This window comes from Antennarius striatus, chromosome 18 (genome assembly GCF_040054535.1).
Source record: "Antennarius striatus isolate MH-2024 chromosome 18, ASM4005453v1, whole genome shotgun sequence".
Classification (NCBI taxonomy): Eukaryota; Metazoa; Chordata; class Actinopteri; order Lophiiformes; family Antennariidae; genus Antennarius; species Antennarius striatus.
The window spans coordinates 4,256,384-4,279,855 of record NC_090793.1 but is presented as its reverse complement, the minus strand read 5'-3'; the positions used below and the strand labels follow the sequence as shown (position 1 = coordinate 4,279,855).

The window sequence follows — 23,472 nt, the reverse complement described above, 5'->3', positions numbered from 1 at the left end:
TCTGTGAGAGCTCAGTACAAAAATGTGAGAGTGGGTATAGAAAATAAAAGGAAAGCTTCCTGGACTCACAGCAGATTTGTGAGAGTAAGTCGGGCGCTGAGTGAAACGAGAAACACAGTCTATAAGACAAACACATTTTTTCTCGAATTCAGTCAAAACAAAACTGCAGACATTCTACAAACAATACAACATCCTTAAATATATGCAAAATTGACAATCTCTCCACCCTTCCCTTCAACACAGTCAGCTACTGAAGCTGTCTGCCACCATCTGATTATTTCCAGGACAATCACTCAAAGTGCAGCTTAGTGGTCATGATAACAATAGGTTTGTGTGTGTGTGTGTGTGTGTGTGTGTGTGTGTGTGTGTGTGTGTGTGTGTGTGTGTGTGTGTGTGTGTGTGTGTGTGTGTGTGTGTGTGTGTGTGTGAGTGTTATACTGTATATGAGTGGGGCACACACTGAACACACACACAGCTCTGTTACCATGAGAAACAGCATCTCTGAAACATAGGTCCTAACTTGAACTCCAAACCAACCAAAAAAACTTACAAAAGAGGTATAATCTGATGAAAGATTGAGATTAAAGATCCCTCTATTAGTTATTAGTCTCCCCCATAGGGGAAATAATTTTTCCACTCTTGTTAGTAGTCACGAGTGGATATTATATTTTTATGGCAGCTGTTATTATATTTTTATGGCAGCTTTATTTTGACAGTTATAGAAATAAAATATTGAGAAAATTACATGAAATTAAAAATAAAAATGAATGTGCATGTCATTGAGGGAAATAAGTATTTGATCCCCGACCAACCTTGACCAATGTTGCCTCCCACAGACTATTGACATACTCCTAATCTCACTGAAGTAATTACCTGCATGACAGACACCTGTTCCAAATTGTCACCTATGTAAAAAGCCACCTGCCCACAGACTCAGTATGACTCCACCAATTCCCCCATGGGCAAGACTAATGAGTTGTCAAAAGATGTCAGGGACAGAGTTTTTGAACTCCTCAAGGCTGGAATGGGCCACAAAACCATAAGTAAGAAGCTGAATGAGAAGGTGACAACTGCTGGTGCAAAATATTCGGAAGTGAAAGAAGTACAACATGGCTGTTAACTGATTTAGGCTGGGGGTTCCATGCAAGATATCACTTCATGGGGTCTCAATGATCATCAGAAAGGTTAGCGATCAGCTGAGAAGTACACAGGAGGACCTGGTTAATGATCTCAAAGCAGCTGGGACCACAGTCACCAAGAAAACTATTGGTGATACACTGAGACTCAATGGTTTAAAATCCTGCAGTATGTGCAAGTTCCCTCTGTTCAAGAAGGCTCACATCCAGGCCCGCCTAAAGTTTGCCAACGAACATGTTAATGACCCAGAAAGATACTGGGAGAAAGTGCTGTGGACAGATGAGACCAAAATTGAGCTCTTTGGCCACAACTCAGCTCGACGTGTTTGGAGGAAAAGAAATGATGAATATGACCCCAAAAACACCATTCCTACTGTCAAGCATGGCAGTGGAAGCCTTATGCTTTGGGGGTGTTTCTCTTCTAAGGGGACAGATCGACTTCACCGCATCGATGGGAAGATGAACGAGGCCATGTAACGCAAAATCTTGGGTGACAACCTCCTTGCCTCCATCAGGACACTGAAATGGGTCTTGGATGGGTCTTCCAGCATGACAACGACCCAAAACATACAGCCAAGGAAACAAAGGAGTGGCTCCGTTAGAAGCACATCTAGCCAGTCTCCTGACCTTAATCCTATTGAAAATCTATGGAACAAGCTTATGCCTCAAAATCTTCAGGGTTTCGAGATGATCTGTAGAAAGGAGTGGTTGAAAATTACTCCTGATGTGTGTGCACACCCAGTAAGCAACTACAAGAAACGTCTCTCAGCTCTGCTTGCCAACAAGGGTTTTTCCACCAGGTATTAGATCATGTTTTGCTAGGGCATCAAACACGTATTTCCCTCAATGACATGCAAATTAATTTTTATTTTTCATTTCATGTAATTTTCTCAATAATTTTCTCAATATTCTTTTTATAACTGTTAAAATAAAGCTGCCATAAAAATCTGAGACTGTTGATTAATTTCTTAGTATGAAAACTGCCAAAGTCAGCAGGGGATCAAATACATATTTCCTCCACTGAATATATATCTGTATATATATATTGTATATTCAGTGTGGCCTCGCGCATTCGCGCATCAACACTCGCAACTTCACCTCATTGCTGATTTTTGGTAGGGAGTCACGTGATACCGTACGCACATTCTATTGGCTGACGGCATCCGGAAGTGTGCTATGTTCCGTGAGTCTCGGACTTGTCTAACCGCCATTAGGCTACCTCTGGCCACTGAGATGTTACCGAGGTGAGGTACCAAGATGAGGTCCTCAGACCTCTTGTGAGACCATATGCTGGTGTGGTTGGCCCTAGGTTCCTCCAAATGCAAGACAATGCTTGAGCCCATGTGGCTGGAGTGTGTCAGCAGTTCCTGCCACACAAAGGCCACCCGTTCCCCAGACCTGAATCCAATTGAGCACACCTGGGACATCATCTCTTGCTCAATCAACCAACGGCAAGTTGAACCACAGACTGTCCAGGAGTTCGCGGATGCTTTAGTCCAGGTCCGGGAGGAGATCCCTCAGGAGAACATCTGTCACGTCATCACGACCATGCCCAGGCGTTGTAGAGAGGTCATACAGGCTCACAGAGGCCACACACCAATGAGCCTCATCTTGACTTGTTTAAACAACATTACAAAGTTGGATCAGCCTGTCGTGTGTTTTTCCATTTTAATTTCGAGTAACTCCAAATCCAGACCTCCGTGGTTTGATACATTTGATTTTCTTTGATAATTTTTGTGTGATTTTGTTGTCAGCACATTCAACTACGGAAAGAACAAAGTATTTAATGAAAACATTTAAATCATTCAGGTCTACAAAGTGTTACTTTAGTGTTCCCTTTTTTTTTTGAGTATTGTATATATCTACACAGTATATGTATTTACATATGAATTTACATGAGTGGCAGGCAGCTCCCTTGTCGGAAAAGCCCACCAACACTCATGGTTGGAAAGAAGATGCTAATGCTTTTCTATCACATAATATACTGCATTTCAAGATTCAGTTTGAAGTCAGAGATGAAACCACTTAACTGCTGTTAGTGAAAGAACAATGCAAAACCTCGAACACACACATTCAAGCTACGGCATTTAGTTTGCTTGCCTATTAATCATGTCTGATCTGAAAATCACATATGAACACTTCAACACACCGGTAAAAACAAATGTTAGTTGCATGATGATATTTTGAATAATCATACAACTCCTCACCAGATGCTAACCAATCAGGAGTAATAGCCAGAGGAGAGCAATGAAAAGGTGGAGAGAAAACAATTAAATGTAGAAAATGGTGAGGGATAATGTAGAGGAGCAGACTGAAAAGAGGAAGAACTATTGGGACCAGCAAAGTCACACAGACCAGTATCATTTGAATTAAATAGAGCAACTGCTCTGTGTCGATTTTACTGTGGTGATGTTTACTCATGTCAAAGGACTGCTGTTTCTTCAATTTTTAATTGGTTGAAAGAGTTTGTTGTTTTTCTCTTATTGCAAAATGCAAATGTATTTTTATTTCCAGAGCTCAGAAAAAAAATATTAAATGCTTGCTGCCATAACAAAATGTGGTATCACTGCGATACTGGAATAAGATAACATAATAAGATAACATAATCATTTATTGTTCCACAGTGGGGAAATTTGTGACAATATGTGGACTAAAACAAACACAAGATGATTTTTTTTACATATTGTGCTGTTGTACTGCACACAAACTACCTCAGTGTAGCAAAGACAAGCACAGCCAATAGACCATAAGAGCTTCACCTTACAGATTCATATGACTCTCCACCATCACCTGACTATCTCTCTCCTTTCTATAGTAGCTGTTTTCAGGCTGAACTACCAGAGAGGACTTGTCCCAAAATCAAATTTATGCTCCAGAAATGGATTACATTTTGGAAAATAGCAAAGTGATTGGCTGTGATTACACCAACGAATACTAAACCAACAAAACTCAGTTGGCTGACAACTTAACAAAGCCCCCAGTCAGTGATTAAGTGACCCTTTGACCCAGCCCTGAGAGATAAAGAGAGTCAACCTTTGAGACAGTAAATATGTGGATGTGCCATGCACATCCACATATTTACATGCCAATCCAGAGGTGAGTCAGAGTGGCAGAAGAAAGACAACACTGTTATCAGTTACTCACTTTGCATATCCAAACATCCTTTAAGAGGCAGGAGAGGGACACAGTATGTAAAAGCAACAAAAGGTGGCCCAACGTACTGTAAAAGTGATCAAACCAATCTGGGGTACCATGCAAAGAGGTAGCAGTTTCCACACCACACAAACGTTATCAGCATTTTCTCACTACAGTATCAAGAGTGCAACTGTAAGGCTCACATTGTACTGTGGGTAAAAATCAAATCATGACCCACATACTGTACATTGACTTTTTTCCAGCTTTGGAGACAGAAATCTACTCTATTAAAGTCCTCCAGTGGATAATCAGCATCACCTACACTGAAATTAAAAACTCTGACTACAGCTTTATATATTCACTACCGGGAACCCGTGAAAATTCCATGATAAAACAATAATACCATACTTCACACCAAACATATGAAAACAAATGTATTGTTATTAGAAACCAAGCACACCCAATGTAGTGAAAAATCAACGTGGTGACGTAACGACTTTGTGTTGGCAAATATTGGATTGCGCTGGGCAGGCATTGCAAAGCCACAGATGAATGTTAGCAGGCTAACTGGAGAAAGAAAGCTAACTAATTGTGAGATTGGGAAAGGAGTTAACGTTAAAAAAAAGCACCTGTCAAAAGAGAAAGTGGGAAAGAAATTTTGGAGAAGTGATAGTTCTGTTAGCTAACTACATGAACAGAAGTGTATGTAGTTACTTAAAGACCATTTTTGTCAGATGCCCAAGGAGCATTTTGGATACTCCATCAATTGTCCCATTCCAAACGGAAACCATAGCTGGACAGACCATTCGTGCTAGCCAGCTAGTTTCACTCAGAATTCGTTGCAGTTTTCTGTGTCATTCCTTCTGTTTGGTCTTTCTGCTCAAAAACATGAAAATTGTTGGAGCAGTTATGGCACTCTAAAATCATGTTAACTGTGAAGTCCATGTACAGTTAGTGATGGGCAGATGAAGCCCCATGAAGCATTGAAGCTTTTCATCCCAATCGTTTCACTGCGGTTCCAAGCTTCATGAGGCTTCATTTGCTCTAGTACGACATCTACTGGATGCTAAAATACTAGTGTGTGTGTGTGTGTGTGTGTGTGTGTGTGTGTGTGTGTGTGTGTGTGTGTGTGAAAAATAAAAAATCAAATACGTCTATTAATAATTCCTGTAGGAAAATTACTTTTAACTACAAATGTGTGCACACGTATGCAGTATACACACAGACACACAAACATACTGGCAGTATGGAAAATGATCATTTGGACATGACGAAAATTAAAATACAGTAAGCATGTACAGTGAGGGGAAGGTGGTTGGGGTCCGGACAATGATTGTGCTTTTGTAACGTTGAGGTATAGCCAGTGATTATGCTTGGGTCATATCATCATCATATGACCACCGCTATATCCGCCGCAGCGGGTCACGGGGAGCTGGAGCCTATCCCAGTGGCATAGGGCGTGAGGCAGGGGACACTCCGGGCACGACGCCAGTGCACCGCGGAGCCACACACAAAGACATACAACCACTCACACACACACTCACTCCTACGGGCAATTTGGGACCAGCCAATCAACCTGAAGCGCATGCTTTTGGAGGTGGGAGGAAGCCGGAGAACCCGGAGAGAACCCATGCAGACACGGAGAGAGCATGCGAACTCCGCACAGACCGGGACTCGAACCCGGGTCCGCCGTGCTGTGAGGCTCATTGATTTTTATTTAAAAACAACGCGTTATATCCCTGTCAAAAGGTGCGGCACAAACCGAACCACGACATGAATCAGGCCATGTCCACACATAGCCACTTAAATGCGTTGATCAACACGTTTATAAGCATAATAACTCCGAGAACGGGACCTGGACGTGTGGAAATTCATGGCGTTCCCCTTGGAGTACGAAGTCCATCACAGAGTTCTCCCACCAGCAGGCAGCGCATCCCGGTCTGACCCAGAACTGGCGTCAGTGAGGAACATGAATGAATGACTGATGAATGAATACATAAATATATCAACTTTATGACTCATAAAGAAAGAAACAGATGAACAAATGCACAACTGTCAAGCATGTTTATCAACATGTCTTCGATGTGGAGCTGTTATACGTCAGAGAATAGCCGGTTTTAGCTGCTCCATTCTTTGTGTACATGTAGACATGGGTCACACACATTTATGTCAGAGCGGTTTTCGTTGCAGGGAGACGCCCCCTGGATAGAAAAAGTTACGGTTACAGCGTCCACACATCAATGCATACCCGGCATTTTCAAAAAACTTCACTTTGGCCAATGTTTTCATCCCAGATGTCTGCGTTGTCATGTGGACTAAAGGCGTAACCTCAACAAAAAGCCTCGCTGTCCGATGCCTTCCATCATATTGTTCGTGATTCCTTGTGGCAGATGCGCCGTGATTGGTTGGGTGCAGTGATTGGTTGGGCGCTTGACTGACAGGAACTGGGTGGAGCTAAAAGCGTGACAGTGTGAGGTTTTCAAGTGGGCTTATTCAAATATATAGGTGGGGAGATACAATTAAATATAATGAAACAATTTAATACAGGCCAATTCAGGTTTTTCACATTGCTGTAATGAACAGTCACACACACACACACACACACACACACACACAACACACACACACACACACACACACACACACACACACACACACACACACACACACACACACACACACACACACACAGACATCAGGAGATGTATGTGTACCACACCCAGAGTAAACATGTAAGTCATATTCACATATGACATGACATCAGTACACAACACAGAGCTGCAACCACACACAACACTCAAGAGAGGACAGAGCAGTTACTGTATGTGATACCAACTTGTAGTCTTTCTTGCACTTTTATTGCTGGAAGAACAACCGACTCCATCACAGATGTACATATGAACAACCTCCCCACACATACATATGTGACAAAAATCAGGACCAAATAAATAAGTATTTTAATGTTGGAACTCACTATTGTGCACAGTCGATGAGTTGGTACTCGTTGGACCTCTCAAAGCATGCCTTCACTCCTTCGTCGTCCCACAGTTTTTTTGCATGATCAAAGAACTCCTGTGGACAAAGATGGTTAATGATAAGAAACAGACACAAAAACATTGCATCTGGTATCTGTCTAAGAAAGTGTTAGCAATGTATTTTGCATTGTTCATGTTTAGGGAATGATTCTTTACAGTCTTAATGGGTTTGTCCTGTCTATAATCTGGATATGATTATTGGCAATTATCAGTTGATAAAATGAACGTGAACCGTAACTCCTGCATTGTGACAAAATCACAATGCAGGAGTTACGGTTCACTAGATTGTGATACTGTACCCCCTTGCTTTTGGAAGCAAGGGGGTAGGTTGATTTGGTGGATTAAAAGGTTACGTCCTTTCATTCTAAAGTCTTGATGATATCAGTTAATTCAGGGAAAGCACACAACAGAAATCTTACTTCGGGGGTTTAAATGCAGCGTAAAATGAACCACTGCTGTGCTGGCCAATGCTTCCCAATTTTCATACCTTCTCATTCATACTTTTTCTCAGAAAACGAGGATCATTTATAACTTATCATATCTTTCTCATTATTCCATAAGAGTATAATGACAGGTCACAACGTGAAACATATCTGAATGCTTACAAGAGTATCAGAGCAAGTACAGGCAGTCCTCAAGATACGAACATTTGACTTATGAGATATAAACAACTGCGCGACGCCATATCCAACTATTGCAGTTCCCCTTTCTGCCGAGACCCCCCATTAAGCTGCACTGCTGTGTTCATGTATCTCCATCTTGTTCTTGCCTTGTCTCTGAGTATCCCAATGTGGCAAGCATCACTTCATTGGATTCTGTAATGTATATCATGGCTGATAAAGCAAAGGCTAGTCTAGATAGTGGTAGTGCTGACAATATCTGATGACAATTGTCTCTGACCAACAATAACTACCCCCTCCTACTCTTTTGCTCTAAAAATAAGTTTCATTACGTTATTTTACCGTACAGCCGATTGTCAGCATCAACAGCTGACTGAAGTGTTTTCTTCTTCTTCTCCTCCTCCTCAGGGATTAAATTATAAGGAGTACAACGGTTATTTACAGTACAGAAACTCAAATTTTCCCTTTGGGGATTATTACAGTATATAAAATTAAAAAATGTATAAAAACTGTTTTAGTGTAGACTGTAATAGTGATGTTGCCTTGTGTTGTAAGGTTTTCTAGTGATTTAAAAAGGCCAATATGTTTGGCGGACAAACATAAAGTCGAGTGAAATGACACAAACTTGAATTTTCACTTTTCCATGTTTTTTTTGTATTTAATTTTATTATGTGTTTAATTTTTATAATGTATCACATTTATTCATAAAAGTCAAAATACAAGATAGTCACCTTGACACAAAATCCAAAAGAGATTCAAGCAAACAGTTACTCACATTTCAACCAAGAACCAAAGCAGTCACAGACTACAACATACCACAACACCCCTGAATTCAAAATTTTACCCTGACCTACTTGTATAGGTCAAAGATCAAAGCTAGTGCTTTGACCTACTCTCATAGATCAAAGCAGTAACTTTGATCTATGGCAGTGGTCCCCACTCCCGGTACCAATCCATGGATGTGACCATAGACATGGTCACATCCAGGCCCCACGAAAAGAAAAAATAATTTACATTACCTCCATTTTATATATTTCGGAGTCTGAAAGATGTTTTATTTAAAAAAAATTACCCGATTCTCTATTACATCCATCTACGTCAGTGGTCCCCAACCACCGGGTCGCAACCCGGTACCTGGTCGCGGGACGTTAGGAACCGGGCGGCACATAATGTTTGACTTTCTTTCTTTTATTGATTACCAGACTTAGGATGTTTTATTTTGAAAAGGGATCTCTGTGCGGAATGATGTACAGACGAAAGCGTGCGTCTGTCCCGCTTGACAAGTCTTGATCACATGACAGGTTATCAGCCATTACCCCTGAATTAAGCACCCACAAATGCACCAGTGTACAGGAATAAAGTCAAGGCAGATTATCCTGGGGTCGCCCAAAATGTATCACAAACCCTGCTTCCATTTCCAACCCCCTGTCTTTGTGAAGTGGGATTTTCTGCAGTGACCGCAAAGAAAACCAAACTGCGGAGTAGACTTGACGTCTGGAACACACTTCAGGTGTCATTGTCTCTCGTTACCCCCTCGTTAGATCAGTGGTCCCCATCTAATAATTCTCATTATTGTAATTATAATATTGACTTGTTCACCCTTCTATTGGAAATGATCAGTATTTCCACTATGTTGGATGCGCTGATTGTAAGTCGCTATATTTCAAAATAAACCCCATCAGTGCAGTCACTTAAATGGAGTTTTTAATATACAATTAGTTCTTACAATTATTTCATTTACAGAGATATTATCAATTTATGAAAAAAAGGTTGTTTATTGTCTGTTGATGTCTGCATTTTACATCAAACCACTGTGGATGATTTATTATTAGACTACAGCTGTCCTGGTGTCATTAACGATAATCGAGCAATGAAGGCCGGTCCGTGAAAATATTGTCTTAGATGAAACCGGTCCGTGCCGCAAAAAACGTTGAGGACCGCTGCTCTACATGGATTATGTTGAACTAAATGTTCCTTCAGATAGGTAGGTGTCTGGCCATGAAGGGCTCTGTAAGTGAGGAGGAGTATTTTAAAATCTATCCTCGTTTTCAAAGGAAGTCAGTGCAGAGAAGACAACACAGGAGAAATATGGTCTAGGCCCTAGACTCTAGGGTACTGGTCCTGATCAGAACACGGGCAGCAGCATTCTGGATTAGTTGAAGTGTCTTTAGTGAGTTTTTGGGGCAGCCTGAAAAAAGTGAGTTACAGTAATTTAGTCTGAAAGTGATAAAAGCATGAATAAATTTCTCCGCATCATTCCGTTTTAAAATATGCCTGATTTTAGCAATGTTTCGGAAATGGAAAAAGGCCGTTCTAGAACCTATTTTATCTGTGGGTTAAAAGACAGATCTGATCAAAGATGACACCTAGGTTCCTCGTAGTGGTTTTGGCCTCAAAAGTGATGCCCTCCAAGGCACTACATCCCTAACATCCCTGCAGCTAGACAGCAGACTGGACTGGTCACTCAACTCGAACTGTGTGTACAAGAAGGGGCAGAGCAGGATGTACTTCCTAAGGAGGCTGGCCTCCTTAGACATCTGTCCTAAGGACCTTCTCATGTTCTATCAGTCCGTAGTCTCCAGTGTGCTGTCATACGCTATTGTGTGTTGGGGTGGGGGGGCCAGGAAAAGAGATATGGACCGTCTGAACAGACTCATCCGCAGAGCGGGCTCAGTGGTCGGGCTGGGCCTGGACTCTGTGGATATGCTTCTGGAGAGCAGGACCATGTCTAAAGTTAAGGCTATCATGAACAACACCAGGCACCCCCTACACACCACCTTCTCCCAGCAGAGAAGCACCTTCAGCGGCAGACTGCTGTCACACAGCGCCTCCACAGAGAGGCTGAGGTCCTCCTTCGTGCCCCGTGCCATCAGGGGGTACAATGACTCTCTCAGGAGGAGCGGGGGGGAGGTGGCGAGGTCAGCACGGGGTTGAATGGATTTTAATTAAATTTAATTTTAATTTAATTTTATACTGTTTATATTTTAATACTGTAATATTTTTTAAATTTTATACTGTTTATATTTTTATTTTTTACTGTTTATATTTTAATTATAGTTTAGTATATAAGTCCTGCTAGTGCTGTATGTGTCTGTCTGTCAGTGTAGTGTATGTCTTGTGGTATGTCCTGTGATGTCAGTGTTTGTTGTTGTCCTGGTGTTTATCCAGTATTATTTGTTATGTAATGCCTGAGCAGTGGATATATACACTTTCGTCCGGGATTAATAAAGTATCTATCTATCTATCTATCTATCTATCTATCTATCTATCTATCTATCTATCTATCTATCTATCTATCTATCTATCTATCTATCTATCTATCGGTATTTGGGCTGAGCACAATGACCTCAGTTTTACCAGAATTTAGATGCAAAAAGTTATTGGTTATAAAATCTTTCATCTCTTTGATACACACCTGTAATTTGCCCAACTGATTGACTTCATCAGGTTTAATCGAGAGATACAATTGCATATCGTCGGCATAACAATGGAAGTTGATGTAGTGTTTCCTTATCAAATTACCTAGAGGTAGCATGTATAAGATAAACAATATTGGACCAAGAACTGAGCCTTGAGGAACTCCGTACATAATTGTAACCTGACTGGAAATTCTCAAATAAACTGTTGGATTTCAGAAAATCACATAACTGATTAGCTACCATTTTCTTCAAGATCTTAGATAAAAACCGGAGATTTGATATGATCAATAATTATTTAGAACAGCAGGGTCCAGGTTAGGTTTTTATAAAAGTGGCTTGATTACAGCTACTTTAAAGGACTGTGGAACATATCCTGTTGATAATGACAGGTTAATTATATTAAGGAAGTGGTTGTTAAGTAAAGGTAAGGCTTCTTTGATGAGTTTTGTTGGAAATATATCTAACAGACAGGAGGATGGTTTAGCTGAGGAGACTATTTTAATCAGCTGACTGATCTGTACTGGAGAAAAGACATTTGTAGAACCAAAAGGTTCAGGAGTCAGATGTGTCTTTTCCAGATCTAAGGGGTCTAAAAAGGGACTAGAGTTGGTGGAAAACAGGATGCCATTAATTTAGTCTCTGATGAGCAGGATCTTACTATTGAAGAAATTCATAAAATCATTCTGGAGATTTGATGGAATACTAGGCTCATTTGCACTGTGGTTCTTTGTCAGTCTGGATACAGTACTGAACAATAATCTGTGATTGTTTTTATTGTCCTTGAATAATGATGAATAACAGGCTGCTCTAGCGAAACAAAGTGCCTTTCTGTAATTATGTAAACCAGCTTGCCATGCAGAGCGGTGTTCTCGTAGTGTACTAGTACGCCATTTTCTCTCAAATTTTCGGGAATGCTGCTTTAATTGGTGGGTATGAGAATTAAACCAGGAAGCTCGCATCCCCTGTTTTATAGTCTTATTTTTTAGTGGAGCAATAAATCTAAGGTTTTTCGCAGAGTTTGCTGTATTGTTGACAAACTCATTAATTTGAGATGGACTAACTTTAACTGAGTTCGGGAAATGACCCGCTGTGTAGTTCAACTGCGGGATTAAATTAAGCATACGTGGGATTTCTTCCCTGAATTTAGAAATAACATGATCTGATAAATTTCTAGTATAAACTTTTTTGCAGGGAGGTAATTACACAATAGCCAAATGTCAAAAGCTATCAGGCAGTGGTCAGAAAGGATAGGATTTTGTATAAAGACTAGTAACTCTTCAATTTCAATTCCATAAATCATGACTAAGTCTAGAATATGCTTAAACTGGTCAGTAGATTCCTATACACACAGACTAAAGCCTATGGAGTCTTAGTGTTCTCGTTTGCGTGTGTCTTTGCTTCTTTGACGCACATTTTTACAGAGACGCACAATCGTCAGACTGTGAGCGTCCCTGGGATGCAAGCTTTAAATGCACTTTGTTTCAACAAAAATATTTACAATTTTTCCATTTCTCCACTTAAATTTCGGACCCCGAAATTGCCATTATGTTTTGATCCTGCGCGAGAAGACTCACCTGTGTGATTCTGTCTTATTAAAATTGTTTTACACGCTGCAATGAGAGCGAGGAGTTATTGACACGCTCCAGAGCAAGTATAAGCTGCTGCTTATGCTTGGAGAGTCCTGTTGAGTTTCTCTGTCTGTTAAAGCGCTTTGAAACGTCTGCTGATGTGGTTAAGCGCTGTACAAATAAAGGTTGATTGATTGATTATCACCATGCCTACGAAAAAGATGCAATAGTTGGAGAAGTGACAATGAGTGCTTCCTTGCATAAAAAACAATCAAAAGTTAATGAAGAAAATAATGTATGTGGAGGTCAGCTTGGTGCTGTGTTCACAGGAGAATACTGTAGGCAAAGGTAACTGTTGAGTGAAAAGCAAAATGACTACCAGGCTATAATATTTTTTACTCTTTTTTTCTTTTTACTTAAACAGTTATGTTATTAATAAAAACAATTTAATTAACAGTTAGTCTAGTTTTTATATTGTACAATTGCCAAAACTCAATCCTTCTGTACGCTTCTACCGTATAATGTTATTACTTTTGGGATGCATAAATGTTATGTTGGGATGCACAAATTTAGTTTAAGAAAAGTTTATTTTACTTTCTTGAGGTAGTCTAGTAACGACATGGAGTCTAGTAAGGACATGAATGCGCTACTGAGGCTATCATTACTATCGTCCACGTGAATATTGAAATCAATATTGAAATGACCTTATCAGTTTTAAGAATTAAACTAGTTAAGAAGTAATTCAGATAGAAAGTCACTTTATGGACCAGGAGGACGATAAATTATGACAAAGAATAGAGGCTGAAGTAGTTTCTGGATTGGGTTTGATAGGCTCAGACTAAGTGTTTCAAATGAATTAAAGATAATCTTTGACTTAGGGCTCAATTGTAGCGAGGAATTAAAAATAGATGCAACTCCTCCACCTCTGCCTGAGACTCAAGGGATCTGATAATTTAGGTGACTAGGAGAAGTAACTTTGTTTAGGGAAAAATACTCATCCTCACTTAGCCAGGCTTCGGTTAAACAGAATAAATCTATATGATAATCAGACACGTCATTGATTAAAACAGCTTTTGAAGAAGATCTAATATTCAGGAGACCACATTTTATTTTCTTGTATTCTGGAGCTGTTGGGAGTCTTGGTTTTGATTTTTAGGAAATTTTGATGTCCAGTTGCTTTCCTCTGGACTTGAAATTAATTAATTTTACATGAATTAACTTTAAACGATCTGGGACAGACACAGTCTCAATAATGTGCACAGTAGGTGACAGTACAGGAAGTGGAGTTTAGTGGGTAACTGTACAGTGGGTGACCGTTCTAGGAGTGCAGAGACCTGTTTAAGACTGAGACTGCATTCTGTTCTCAACTCTGGGTCAGGGTTTTGGGTTGAAAATAAAGGTGGTCAAATTTTTGGATAGGAGTAGCACCATTCTAACTTGGATGTATGCCGTCTCTCCAAATGAGACCAGGTTTTCCCCAAAAAGTCCCCCAATTATCAAAAAACTGTAAGTCATTAGTAGGACACCACCTAGACAGCCAGCGGTTGAGTGAAGACATGCGGCTGAACATGTCATCACTAGTCAGATTGGGAAGGGTGCAAGAGAACACTTCGAAGTCCGACACTGATTTAGCAAAGCGACACACCGACTGGTGTGACCTCCGATTGGCGTAACCAGGTGTCAATACCGCCAACATGAATTACAATCTTACTATATTTACGTTTATTATTAGCCAGCAGTTTTAGAAATGACTCAATGTTGCCCACTCTGGCTCCTGGAATACATTTGACTATGGTCTCTGGTGTCGGTAGTTTAATATACCAGAGCTGCCAATTACCGGAGTTTCTTTCTCAGCGGGTGTGTCACTGAGCGGGGGGAAAGCTGTTGGATACATTAAGTGTTTGTGGGGATTGCTGAACCCAAGGCTTTCGACTGCCACTATGTTTCCTTCGAACAGTCACCCACTGCTCCTGCTTGGGAGCTCCGGCTATAGCTACCTGGCTAATTTCCCTTCGGGGATCAAAACAGTATATTAAATTAAAAAAATTTTAAAATTAGATGGCACAGCTATATTTTCGGTCATGGAGCGGACCAATACCTCCAATTGACTAAGCCTTGCTTCCGTCAGAGAAAAAGCACAACACTTGGTACAGATGCCCATTTTGTTGAAGGAAGCGGGGGGAAAACTAAACATCAGACAGACTGAGCAGCATAGAAGGTAGAGGGAGGAGAGTGGAGAGAAGGAAGTGTAGCCATGGTTAGCAGCTAAGCTAAGCTAAGCTAAGATAGCTCTGAACTACGGCAGATTACCCTAATAATAAACAACTCATAAAAGGTTAGCCGAAACACGTGAAAGCTTTCGCTATCAAGTTTTAAGCTGGAATGAAACAACTAGCTTTCTCTACAGTTCTAAAATGACACAAGATATTAAAAGTGATTATGCGACAAAAGTGAACCAAGATGCCGCAGTCAAACAAACACATCAGGAAATGATGGAAACACTTACTGCAACAGAAGAAGCGTGAGCAATGAGAGAAAAATTTTCTCTAAAAGCAGGAACAGATTGTCGAGTCTCTGACTGCATGAAGCAGTGAGAAACTGTTTCTCTGTGAGAACACAACGGACAGTATTCTGACATATTTGGATTCAAACTTGAAATAAAACTGTTGACGGCCACGGCGCTTTGCAAAATCCTCCATTGGAGATCCCCAACCTTTTTTGTTAAAGGCTTCTTATGGAACAAGAAAAACAAGAAGAATCATTCATTCATTCATCGTCACAACTGCTTCATCCGACGTCGCAGGTCGCTGGAGCCTATCCCAGCTGACCGGGGACGTGAGGCGGGGGAAAACTCAGGGCGTGATACCAGTGCAACGTGGAGCCACGTGAAGAAAGACAAATGCGCATGCACAGACTCACACAGACTATTTGGGACCGGCCAATTAACCTGAAGCCAGAGAACCCAGAGAGAACCCATGCAGACTCTGGGAGAACATGCAAACTCCTCGCAGAGTGGGACGCGAACCTGGAACTGCCTTGTTGTGTGGTGACAGCGCTACCCACTGTGCCACCGTGCCACCCCAATCAGAATCAATTTGGGGAAATTATTTATTCCACTAAGAGACAATTTGTCACACACATGTATATACATGTTACAAGCCCTGGAACAGGCACACACAAGGAGCTTGCAAGTAGGCACATAGGTAGAGCGGTGGGCAGCCAATGAGCAACTTTTAGGGGGATAGTGTCTTGCTCAAAGGCGCCTCTATAGTGCTCAAATGACGAACTGGCACCTCTCCACTGCAAGGTCACACCCCAAGTTTTTGGTCCACGCAGGTCGTGAGCCAGCCACCCTCCACAGTCCAAGACATAGCAGGCTGAGCTAGTGCAGCCCCCTATCTAATTACAATCAAATGTTTACAAAATCAATTAATTCAGGACAACTCAATTACTGTAATGCTGTATTTAACCCCCCTGCGCAAAAATCTCTCATTGAGACATACTCAAAACTCAGTTATTAAACAGAACCACAAGAGAAAACATTAATCCAGTTTTATCTCCCCTAATAAATTTCATTTTAATAACTTGTAAGTTTTCTTTTTTCATCGTCACTATTACAGTCAACCCTCGGTTTTCGAACATAATCCGTTCCAGAAGGCTGCTCGAAAAGCGAGTTGTTCGAAATCCGAAACTATTTTTTCCCATTATAATTAATGTAAATAATTTTAATCCGTCTAAAAAGTCTTTTTACTATTTTACACCATAAACTGCACTGTATACTGTTTAACATAAATAAAAAAAGGTAGAAATAGATGCTTGTGTTTTATTTTAATAAAAGATATCCTATCGAACTTTGAACACGAATGCGCTACGGAGGAAGCATCCTGGGCAGTTTGCTTGGCTCCCGAGTGAGTCACGTTCAGGTACGCTCGGCTTCTTTAGGTTTGGTCGAGAGCCGAATTTTGGTCAAGTTAAGAGACGTAAAATTCTCTGATTTTCTGTTCGAAAACCGATTTGGTCGAGAACAGAAGCGTTCGAAAACCGAGGTTTGACTGTATGGGGGGCGGCAGTGGCTCAGCGGTAGAGCGGACGTCTTGGAACCAGACAGCGCCCAGCCATCGGCGGTTCGATTCCCGCTCCAGCCAGACATCTTCGGAGTGTGAGCTGACAGTTGGAGGTGTCAGCTCACCTCCCAGCCACTGCCGAGGCGCCCTTGAGCAAGGCGCCGTCCCCCCCCACAAGCTGCTCATTGGGGCGCACCCCCGAAGCTGCGACCCGTCCCTCCACCTCCCTGTCCTCGTCATTAACTGCATGCCTACAGGCCCCTAGTGTGTGTTGTGTTCAGGGGCCTGTATACAATGTTTGTGTGTGTGTGCTGACTAACACATATATATATGCATGTACAAAAAACTGGAGAGGAAAACATAATTTCCCCATTGTGTGGACTATTAAAGGTGGATTATTAGGTTGGTCATACACTCTTGTTCATTTTATTTTTATTATTTAGCTTTTTAAAAACTACCTGATTAACTGAAACAAGGTTATGCTTTGATATGAATCTGTTTTCTGGTAGGAATACATTATCTTTTTCAATTCCACATTAACCATATGAAATATTTCAATGCAACATATCGAAGGGGTAACTGTCTAATATTTGGAGTTTTTGGATGACTGTGGTTCTATTGATGAAAAAATACATTTTGCTTTAAACACATCTTTGCAGTTTCAGAGGGAGACACTTGGAATTCTCGTCCTCAACAGCAGTTTATCCAACACTTCCTGATTATAAACGCATGACTTGCCAGTCACAAGTTCTCTTCTCAAATCTAAGTAGGAAAATATGATACCATTGGTTTAATTAATTGTTATAAAATTCAGATAGCACAACGGGATATCAGAAATGTTTCATTATAACTTTTGAACTAAGCAGCACTCAGACTGCAGCACTTACACCAAGGCAACTCAGTTTTTCTATCATGTTAACACACTGAGATGAAATAGGATACTTTGACATCTGAACTACGGAAACCCACCCTGATGAAATGAAATCATATTGGATTAATTTATAGTTTGGTAGTTCTCATACTTTGAAGTGTTACTGATCAAATATGGTTGTCATGTGTCCAAGCACATGACAACCATATTGTCATGTGCTTCTTAAGTTGCTATCCGCAACTTAAAAAGCAAAAATCTTCTGACTGCCCAAACCTTGGATTCTAGATCCAGATGGTGACCCAGAAATATCCATATCTGATGGATTGTTCCTGAGACCACAAACTACCACTCCAATCAATCATTCAATCAATAAATAAACTAACATTTTGAGTGATCTGACAACAAGAAATACAACAAGCAAACAAACCAATTGCGTTATCAACCTCGTTGAGATAAATAATAACCTACCACTAATACTCCATCTGTGCAAAATCCATTCATGGGCACTATGCTATAGAACAATCCATAGTTTCACTGGAAGCATCAGTGACTTTGTAAACATTTATGAGACATTGTATGACCCAAGCAAAGCTGGTAGGGCTAATATGGCCCATTACTGCCTGTGCACATCTTTCAGACGGGCTCCTCTGCTATCCTGGAACGATCGCATGACTCCTTACACTCCATTCCTTGAGTGAATAAAAGGTGACAATAGTGCCAAACCAAAATAGAGAGGGAAGAAGCCTGATAAATTATCACATGTTCCAGGAGATCTCCTTTATGCAAATCTGATGATCAACTTGAGTGTAGAGAAAATCCATTATGCAGAGATCTCCCAGAGACACATCAACAATATATACAGTATATCTTCAGATTACCACCGCTGTATCCGCCGCAGCGGGTCACAGGGAGCCGCAGCCTATCCCGGCGGCATAGGGCGTGAGGCGGGGGACAGTCCGGGCACGACGCCAGTGCACCGCGGAGCCACACATAAAGACATACAACCATGCACACACACACTCATTCCTACGGGAAATTTGGAACAGCCAATCAACCTGAAGCGCATGCTTTTGTAGGTGGGAGGAAGCCGGAGAACCCGGAGAGAACCTTGATATTATATATTTTATATATATATATATATATGTATATCCTATACACACACACACACACACACACACACACACAGTGGTACCTCTACTTATGAAATTATAAGTTCCGGAAGAAATTACGTATGTAGAAATGCCCTAATCCGTTCCAAACCCACAAAAATTCCAACATAAATGTTTTACAAAGCATAAAAATGCATCAAAACATGTAACAAATACATGTTACGATTAGATTATTACACCATAAATGAGAGTTGTGCATACAGTAAAAAACAAAGAATAGAGTAAAGAACAATAATGACGGTCATTTACCTTTTAACAGCTGTCCTCATTGTTTTTTTGCTGTCTTTGGTTCATGCACTCCTATCTCATGATGCCGAACAACAGAGTTAATTCCAGTCCTCCTTTTGAACTTCTCCAACCACCCACACAATGCCTTAAACTCCTTGAACTTCCTTTTGTTTTAATAAAGTGGCGACTGTAGATGCATTACGGCCATATTCTTTGGCGAGATCGACCAAACGCATACTTTTTTCATGCTTTCCTATTATCTCTTGCTTTGTTTGTATGGACAAAAAAAATAATTTCTTCGTCTTTTCTTTTCCTCTTTTCTCTGTCACTTTCTTGGGGTCCTTAGCGAATACGTACTCAAAAAGTTATTATATTTGCGCCAAACTATCAGAACACCTCATGGGTCGAGGGCCGAATGCCGAAGCACTCCATAAGCACCGATCTAGCTCCACACAGAGGTGGAGTGGCATCCCTCTTAGCCAATGGGATGCCAGGAAGACACGTAATAGGTAATAGCCAATGGCAGAGCAGCTATGAGAATGTTGCATTCAGGAACCTGTGGGAGATTCCACTATCAGCCGATACTGTGTTTTTACATTACGTAAGTCAAAATTTCTTTCGAAAGTAGAGGTAATATTTTCCTGCTGAGAAATTTCGTAAGTAGAAAATTTCATAAGTAAACATTTGTAAGTAGAGGTATCACTGTATATAGATAGATAGATAGATAGCTAGATAGATAGATAGATAGATAGATAGATAGATAGATAGATAGATAGATAGATAGATAGATAGATAGATAGATAGATAGATAGATAGATAGATAGATAGATAGATAGATAGATAGATAGATAGATAGATAGATAGATAGATGATATATTGTAATTCTAAAAACTATGGGTTGGGCCTTTCTCTGTGACTGGGGCTTTACCTGCTAAACCAAATACTTGATTGACAAAAAAGGGCCATATTTGCTTCCTTGTCTGTATTTGCTTTGACTTGTGTTGTAGTCAAATGTCAACACCCAACAGAATTCAAGTCAATGAGATTCAGGGGGTTATGATTTTTTAGGAGATCTTGCCTACTTTTTTACACCAGCAGACTATGAGGGGCTCGACAACTACAAAGATGCACCTGATACATCTAGCATGCATTTGAATTGCATGGGGGGGGGGGGGCAAAGGGTAGAGAGTTTAGGGTGGAAGAGACAAATAAGAGGGAAAAAAGCAGCCTGTCATCCTCAGGGCTCTTTTCCACAGAGGCGTGTGACACTCAGCCTTTGAATAAATGCAGTGTGTACTGCAGTGCCCTAAAGAGGAACTGATAACACAGAAAAAGACAAGGAGGGAACTCACTTTAACACAAGCTTTTTTTAACTCTTTCTCCTGTTCTTCCCAGTCCAATTTGACTCCCCCCTTCATCACTAGGCATGGAAAGATGGTTCTCTTACGGACTCTGTCTGGACTCATTCTAATCTCAGCCTTAGTTTCATTGTTAATCAACTTGTGAGTGAGATGTAATATTTGGGGTGGCACGGTGGCGCAGTGGTTAGCGCTGTCGTCGCACTGCAAGGCAGTTCTGGGTTCGAGTCCCGCTCTTTGTGGAGTTTGCATGTTCTCCCCGTGTCTGCGTGGGTTCTGGGTTCCAGGTTCTCCGGCTTCCTCCCACTTCCAAAAAACATGCACTTCAGGTTAATTGGCCATTCCAAATTGCCTATAGTGTGTAAATGTGAGCGTGAATGGTGGTCTGTCCCTGTGTGGTTGACTCACTGACTTTGTGCCCGAAGTTTGCCCCGCCTCGCGTCCCCAGTCAGCTGGGATAGGCTCCAGCTCCCCGTGGCCCGATACGGCGGATAAAGCGGTTCGGGGGAGATGAATGAATGAATGTAATATTTGACTTGAATCATACAGGTCAGGCTGACACAGAACAAAATGCCATAAATCTCATATAGCTGAGCAAAACAAAGTTGTGGACCTTTTCCTCTTAGGCCAAAAGTCCCTGCAAGACTTTTGGCCTAAGAGGAAAAGGTCCAGCAACAACCACTAACTTTGAATCCATTCATACATAGAGACAGACAACCAGCTGACTTTTCAGTAAACAATCATCAGCATGCACATTATATTTGAAGACCTCACAGTGAGACCTCACTTTCATGGGCCAACCCAGTGAAAGAACACAGACAGATTTAGCTTAAAAAAGACGTGAATAGCACAGGAGAGAGGGAGCAGCTGTTGAGATACTTCAGCTTTCATTACATGGATCTAAGACTGGTTGCTTCACATCACGAAACTTAAGTATTCAAATAGACTAAAAACGGACTGCTGAGACTGATCAGTTCAGTCTCAGCTGAACATTACATGAGGCTCACCTCCCACAACTGAATATAATAAATACCCAGAGGGAAAGGCCCAAAACACAAGAACAAACTACTGTATATTAGAGCCTATGGCCAACCCTTGTTGTTGCATTTAAACAGTTTGCATCAAACAGACAGGACTATATGCAGACTTTTGTGATAGAAATCTATGTGACACAATAAGAAGAGATAGGACTAATTTTAATTTTTGATTTTTTCATTTCAGAATAGAGATACAGTTGAGTGGTAATCCTAACCAACCAAAATAGCACTTACTTTCATTTCCAGAGATGATCAATCGTATCTGAGCTTTGTTTTGGATGGACAACTGTTATGCCAAGTTAACATTAGAAGATTTTACAAAAAAATTAATACTGTATATTAATGACAAACACTACCTAACAAAATTACCTACTTAGTCTGCTGTGATTAATTGATTTAATTTTCTGATTGGAAATGCAAAGAACTTGTTATTTAAGTGCTGTTATTTAGCAACATATTGCATATTTCCTCACATCTTGCTACTGCTGATTTGTATTGTCTGACTGAGCCACTGTCATTTCATTATCACACATGACTTGCAGCCCTCTTCATTAAAAATTGTCAAACCTGAAACAAGAAAGTTATGGAACAATTCACTCTTTCAAAATACTAGAGTATAGCATAATTTGTTGAAAAATCTTGTATTATTTCACACAGAAACATGGTATATTGCAGAAAATAAGAATATTTCAATGTCTGCTTTTTACAGTGTCTTGCAGCACTCATCTGAATGGTAATATGGGATCTGCTTCTCATGATAGAACCATTTCTGTCATGTTACAGAAATAATGAAAACAACTGTTTGCAGATCAGTGTTTGTAAAAAATAATCTCTGTTTGTATTCACTGTTGTACTAGGACGATTCACATCACACAGTTAAGTCAATCATGAAAATGTAGGCGGTCAAAAACTAATTTATCACAACTAGTAAAAAGCAACTGAAGTGTGCTGACCATCTTATTTGCCCACAGTAACCGGATTGTGATTCGTTCATCACAACATCATCTCTCCAAAAGTGTCAAGGTAAAACTTTCACAGTGACTTTCACAGTGGTAGCAACTGGTGACTTATTGTTACTTCACTGCTGCATTGGACATCATCCTGATAGCACTACACACGATGACGGATATTTTTTAAAACTGAACTTTTTAAAAACGCATCAAAAACTATTCGCGTCCACACGACTGCGTTTTCAAAAAAATCTCCGTCCACAAGTAAACGCAGCAGTGCGTTTCGAAGACGGCTATAAGCCTGCCAAACCATGTGGTGGCAGTATTGAATCAAATTTTATCCAATAGGAATCCTCCGTGTTTTGTTGTCACAACACACGGGCCCATTAATATGACGTCACAGCGGTTTTCGTCGCAGGCAAGTCGTCAGCGTTTTTAAAAAGTTGCGGATACACCGTCCACACGACAACGCGGACCTAGCGTTTTTTTAAAAATCCACCTCGGCCAGCGTTTTCAAAAAATTGCGTTTTCATTCCGGATATCTCCGTCATGGTGTGGACGGGGCCTAAGTGACACAGATGGCACGACTGAATCCTGGGACTAATGACAAGCATAGATGCTCCAAACAGAGCCATGTTGTTCCCCTTGGCCCAGCCAAGCCTGGGAATTTAATGACGCTCTCTCCATGGCCATGGCCCCCACACAGCACAACATCCCAGCAGCACAGATTACCTCTACTCTTTTGAAAGTCAGACTGTGGGCCCTGTCAGGAAATCAACACCAAAATCCTTTTAATGGATATCCTTGTGATGTAGCATGAGTTCATTTTGTAGAGAGGGATGCTGGGAAACACACTTCTGGTACATGTAATGGGGCAATAAA

The 23,472-nt window shown here is 40.8% G+C and overlaps 1 protein-coding gene across 3 annotated transcripts in view; it reads right to left on the bottom strand.

The window, feature by feature from the left end:
- The window catches only part of LOC137611807 (guanine nucleotide-binding protein G(olf) subunit alpha), a 74,472-nt gene that overhangs the window by 35,206 nt on the left and 15,794 nt on the right, over nucleotides 1-23,472 (bottom strand). For 2 of the 3 annotated variants that reach the window (XM_068339902.1, XM_068339903.1), the window contains exon 5: nucleotides 7,246-7,343. In XM_068339902.1, the coding sequence (XP_068196003.1) occupies nucleotides 7,246-7,343 (98 nt within the window). Of the gene's footprint in view, nucleotides 1-6,362; nucleotides 6,726-7,245; nucleotides 7,344-23,472 lie in introns of those variants that run through there. The other variant, XM_068339904.1, reaches the window with a different exon arrangement.